Here is a 5,625-nt window from a genome sequence, read left to right on the forward strand (position 1 = left end):
CAACGTAGTTCAAATAAGAAACTTGAGGGAGAAAAAAAGAAAAGGAAAATATTTGCGCCGTTGACGTGGTGCTTTCGTTCGTCCACCGAGTCCCCCGGCTCTCACCTACCCCCGGCAGCCAAAATCCCCGCCTCCCTCCCCCACCACACCCCTTTGACGAAACGCCCGCTCTTTCATTTCTTCGTCTTTTCTGCTTTTCTTTTCTCTCTCTCTCTCTCTATATATTTATTTATTTGTTTTTTATTGCACGCGCCGAGGCGGCCGACGAATTCCTCGAAACGAGACTACATGCACACATGTCGTCCACGTGTCGCGATCGCGCCCCTCCGGGGCAATCCGACGGCCCCGGGAGGATTTCAACTAACCCATCCGCCTAACCTACCCGACACTCAATGGCGGGCGGGCCTCTCCTCCTCTATTTAAACGTCCGATTTGTAGCTGAGCAAACTCAGGAAATTCACTAGCTTCCTTAGCGCATGTGAATTTCCTTTAGAAACAAAACACAAACAAAAAACGCCGACGCGCCCTTCCTCTCTCGCCAGCCCTCACCTCGATCTCGATCTCGATCTCGTGCTCGCGCTCGCTCGCTCCTCGCTCGATTTCGACTCCTCTTCTCAGGCTCTCGGCCGCTCTAGACGTTCGCATTCACACGAGCACGAAGATGGACATGGACACGGCAGCGTGCAACGGCAAGGGCTCCCTCGGGCTTTGCACGGGGGCAGGTGGTGACCCGCTCAATTGGGGCACGGCCGCTGCGGCCCTCACGGGGAGCCACCTCGATGAGGTGAAGCGGATGGTCGAGGAGTCCCGGCGACCTGTGGTCCGCCTCGGCGGTGAGACGCTGACCATCGCGCAGGTGGCGGCCATCGCGGGGCGCGAGGCCGGCATGGCGGTCGAGCTGTCGGAGGCGGCCCGGGCGGGGGTCAAGGCCAGCAGCGACTGGGTGATGGAGAGCATGAGCAAGGGCACGGACAGCTACGGGGTCACCACTGGCTTCGGCGCCACCTCGCATAGGCGGACCAAGCAAGGTGGTGCTCTGCAGAGGGAGCTCATAAGGTAAAAAAAGAGAAAAGTGCTACTTTAATATATTTCTTTAAATTCTCATTCGGTTGTTTTTATTGACATATATTTGTATAAATATCGAAAATACTTGTTAAGCAATCAAATAATGAAAAAAATGCTGATTTCGGGAGATGGGTGCGATAATACGTTATTCGGGAATTGTAATTACCAAGAAGTGCTCTTAGACATTTCTTGAACGCGATTTATTTATTTATTTGTTTATCTTTTTCATTTATGTGGTGTTGTGAAATTATGTACGTGGAGGAAACTTAGCTCTATGTTTCTATGTGGATGGGGGGGTAGGTAGGGTTGTATCGGTGACGTGCCAGTTTCTAAATCTAGGTGGACGGTTTTTTTTACATTGAAGTCGACGCATAAATTTGGGCCGGCAGGAAATTAATTATCTAATGCTGTCATGTTACATAAAATTTCTTAACTAGATTCTGTATTTTATTTCTTGTCTGTCGCTTTAATGGGGCCTGTCTTCGATAGCAAATTTCACCCTACATAAGTTATTGAATCCATTTGAAAATTCGTCCACATAATTATATAATTTCTTAGGGCGAACTTCAAAAAGAAAAAGAGAAAGAAAATGTATATGTGTGGACTAAAGTAGGGAAATTAACCGAATGATTTCGAGAAATAGCCTTCGTGTAGTACGTGGTTATAAATGTTAGATTAGCAATTTGTTAGATGGATTTTAATGAGAAAAGAGGACAAGAATGTTGCAAATTTAGGATAATAAAGTCATTCTCGCTTTGAGAATGTCCAATTCATTAGCATAAATAACCAGAAGAAGAAAATCCTAATATTTAGGAAATTTTTCGAGTTATATCTTTTTTAGCAAATTATTTTCTACGAATTACTTATAAGACGCCAAAAATTAGTCAATCCTAACTCGTTAGTCAACAGTCGTAAGAGATTAGTCTACTTTCGGAGACATTTCCTCGAGGTTTTTTGTTCTTTTCTTTTTTACATGTGCAGACACTATTCGTAAGGCTCACATGAGGCCGGAGACAGTAGTACCAATTGGCACATCAACATTTTTTTATTAAACGTACAAGCAACAAATTTTAAAAAATAAAATAAAAGGAATTTTCAATATTATTTGCTCTGTTCAAACTCCTGATAAAGATCCACCAGCAGAAAATAAAATAAAACAACCAGTTAGCCTGTCCTTATCACCCCATCTTCCACATCCAAATTTCTACAAGAATATTCAAAAAAAAAAATCAATTAAAATCCTTTATTTTAATTTAAAATTAACACCTGTCATTTGCGGTATAAATGGTCCCCTCGTGAAGGGCTGCCAAGTGCTGGCTAAGCTTCTTTTCCATAAAAGATACACATACCCATTGCCCAAACGTGCAAGTATCAACCCAAAGGCCAAAAAAAATCAAATTTGGCTTTTTTTTTTTTTTTTTTGAAATATCAGGTAACCAAAAATAAAATGGGAGAAGATTAATTAATTTCGAAGATGACCCATAACAATTACTTTTGAATACCTAATTTCTCATTTTTCAATTAATGAGACTTATCTTTGCTATAATTAAATAAGTGTCTAAATTGAGATTCACATTTCCTTTGCTATAATTAATAATATGCGGCTGATGAAATTTTCTGATTGGGCCAGGTTCTTGAACGCCGGCATATTCGGCAATGGGACTGAGTCGTGCCACACGCTGCCCCACTCGGCGACCCGGGCTGCGATGCTCGTGAGGATCAACACCCTCCTCCAGGGCTACTCGGGCATCCGGTTCGAGATCCTGGAGACCATGGCCAAGCTCCTCAACCGCAACATCACCCCGTGCCTGCCTCTCAGGGGTACGATCACGGCCTCGGGCGACCTGGTCCCCTTGTCCTACATCGCCGGGCTTCTGACGGGCAGGCCCAACTCGAAGGCGGTCGGGCCAAACGGCGAGTCCCTGAACGCTGTCGAGGCCTTCCGCCTTGCCGGGATCGAGCACGGGTTCTTTGACCTGCAGCCCAAAGAGGGCCTTGCGCTCGTGAATGGCACGGCAGTCGGGTCTGGGCTCGCTTCCATTGTCCTGTACGAGGCGAACATCCTGGCCGTCCTCTCAGAGGTTCTGTCGGCGATCTTCGCCGAGGTGATGCAAGGGAAGCCGGAGTTCACCGACCACTTGACCCACAAGCTCAAGCACCATCCCGGACAAATTGAAGCTGCAGCTATAATGGAGCACATCTTGGATGGGAGCTCCTACGTGAAGGACGCTCAAAAGCTCCACGAGATGGACCCTCTCCAGAAGCCGAAGCAGGACCGATACGCGCTCCGCACGTCCCCGCAGTGGCTCGGCCCCCAGATCGAAGTGATCAGGGCCGCCACCAAAATGATCGAGAGGGAGATCAATTCTGTCAACGACAACCCGCTGATCGACGTCTCCAGGAACAAGGCTCTCCATGGAGGGAACTTCCAGGGGACCCCGATTGGCGTTTCCATGGACAACACCCGTCTCGCCATCGCCTCCATCGGCAAGCTCATGTTCGCGCAGTTCTCCGAGCTCGTCAACGACTTCTACAACAACGGGCTGCCCTCTAACCTGTCCGGGGGACGGAACCCAAGCTTGGATTACGGCTTCAAGGGAGCTGAGATAGCCATGGCCTCATACTGCTCGGAGCTGCAGTTTCTTGCCAACCCTGTGACCAACCATGTCCAGAGCGCGGAGCAACACAACCAGGACGTGAACTCCTTGGGCCTGATCTCGTCGAGGAAGACCGCCGAGGCCGTCGACGTGCTGAAGCTCATGTCCTCCACCTTCCTGGTCGCCCTGTGCCAGGCCATCGACCTGAGGCACCTGGAAGAGAACCTCAAGAGCGTGGTCAAGAACACGGTGAACCAAGTGGCCAAGAAGGTCCTCTACGTCGGGTCCAACGGCGAGCTCCACCCGTCGCGGTTCAGCGAGAAAGACCTGATCAAGGTGGTCGACCGGGAGTACGTCTTCGCCTACATCGATGACCCCTGCAGCGCCACGTACCCCCTGATGCAGAAACTGAGGCAGGTCCTCGTGGACGATGCGCTGGACGACGTCGACCGGGAGAAGAACCCCAGCACCTCCATCTTCCAGAAGATTGGGGCTTTCGAGGAGGAGCTCAAGGCACTCCTCCCGAAGGAGGTCGAGAACGCGAGAGCTCAGTTCGAGAGCGGGAACTCGGCGATCGCTAACAAGATCAGGGGGTGCAGGTCGTACCCATTGTACAGGTTCGTGAGGGAAGAGCTCGGGACCGGTTTGCTCACGGGGGAGAAGGTCGGCTCGCCGGGCGAGGACTTTGATCTGGTGTTCTCCGCCATGTGCGAGGGCAAGCTGATCGATCCTTTGCTGGAGTGCTTGAGGGACTGGGATGGTGCTCCGCTTCCCATCTGTTAGAAACTTTTCCAAATCCTGAAGACTGCCTCATAATTTAACTTGCCCTAATCTTGGTATGTACTTAGAGAGTTTTCATGGTCGAGAAACTGCGGTTAAAATTGTAATGTCTCTTATGTCTTTTGTTCAGTTCCTTCTTATTCAAACACCCCCCTCGATGTATATTTGTACTTGGAACTTCATCGGTGTAACAACAATGTTGAAACACGTGAAGAAATACAACATACATTTCGTTACATTTTCGTTCTTATAAAGGATCTTGACATTTACTCTGCATTGTGAGCTAATTGTTATTGGGTACATCTTATTGTATCTCCCAACTTGAACCTACCAAACGTAAAATTAGAATGAACATGTATTTCTTAAAGGGAGCTACCCTCGTTAGAAATTAAGTGGGTTATGTATTAAGAATCAATATTATATTTAAGTTCATGAAAAGGAACAGGTTTATATGAAAAGACATTCAGATAATATATGCATCATTATTGATTTAGTCTACATTATTCTAATTAAATGAATGCATATTATTTCAGGGCTCCACATGTATAAAAAAGTTAGAGGTTGCTCATCTTTGCTTAGGCCTAGAATGATGCCCAACCAACCTCTTTGCCATGACTTTTGGAAGAGGTTGACCTACCGAGCATGAATTTCTTTGTGGGTTGGCCCGAAAAGGCAATAAATCATTTGGGATGGGACATATATTCCAAATTGAGTGGTTGCCTCCAGAGCAGGATAACTCTATGATTGGCAAATATGAGGCCTCGTTCCTAGAAAAATATCACAACTTTGGATTTTCCTCGATGCACTTGGCCTAATCCATGAGGAGGTTTCTGCCCAAAATGGTAACCTAGCTAGCAAAACCGAAGTGTCACATGGATCTATTTAGGACATGTCACGGTCGATTCCCAGTGTTCGAACCACAAAATTATGGCCCCAAACCCACACTACCTTCTATGCCAAACCATAACTGATGGAGTTTGTATCAACTTAACCTCGCGCAATTTGTGTAATCGATAGATTGATAAGGATGTTAGGTCGGCCGCCATATCATGTGATGGCGGATTCTGTTCAAGTTTAGCTGAACCTCGCTGGTTCAAAGGTGGTACAGTCCCACTTTTTAGTCTCTAATAAGCTGTCGAAAGCACAAGCATGGATACCTTCGATCTTCCCACTCAATTTGAGG

The 5,625-nt window shown here is 47.3% G+C and overlaps 1 protein-coding gene across 1 annotated transcript; it reads left to right on the plus strand.

Moving 5' to 3' along the window:
* Window positions 1–486: 486 nt before the first annotated feature.
* Window positions 487–4,680, plus strand: LOC120290387 (phenylalanine ammonia-lyase-like). Its single transcript, XM_039306488.1, has 2 exons — window positions 487–1,056; window positions 2,696–4,680. The coding sequence occupies exons 1-2, from the start codon at window positions 662–664 to the stop codon at window positions 4,443–4,445; spliced, it is 2,145 nt and encodes a 714-aa protein (XP_039162422.1). The 5' UTR covers window positions 487–661; the 3' UTR covers window positions 4,446–4,680.
* Window positions 4,681–5,625: the final 945 nt, after the last annotated feature.

This window comes from Eucalyptus grandis, chromosome 2 (genome assembly GCF_016545825.1).
Source record: "Eucalyptus grandis isolate ANBG69807.140 chromosome 2, ASM1654582v1, whole genome shotgun sequence".
In the NCBI taxonomy this organism is placed as follows: Eukaryota; Viridiplantae; Streptophyta; class Magnoliopsida; order Myrtales; family Myrtaceae; genus Eucalyptus; species Eucalyptus grandis.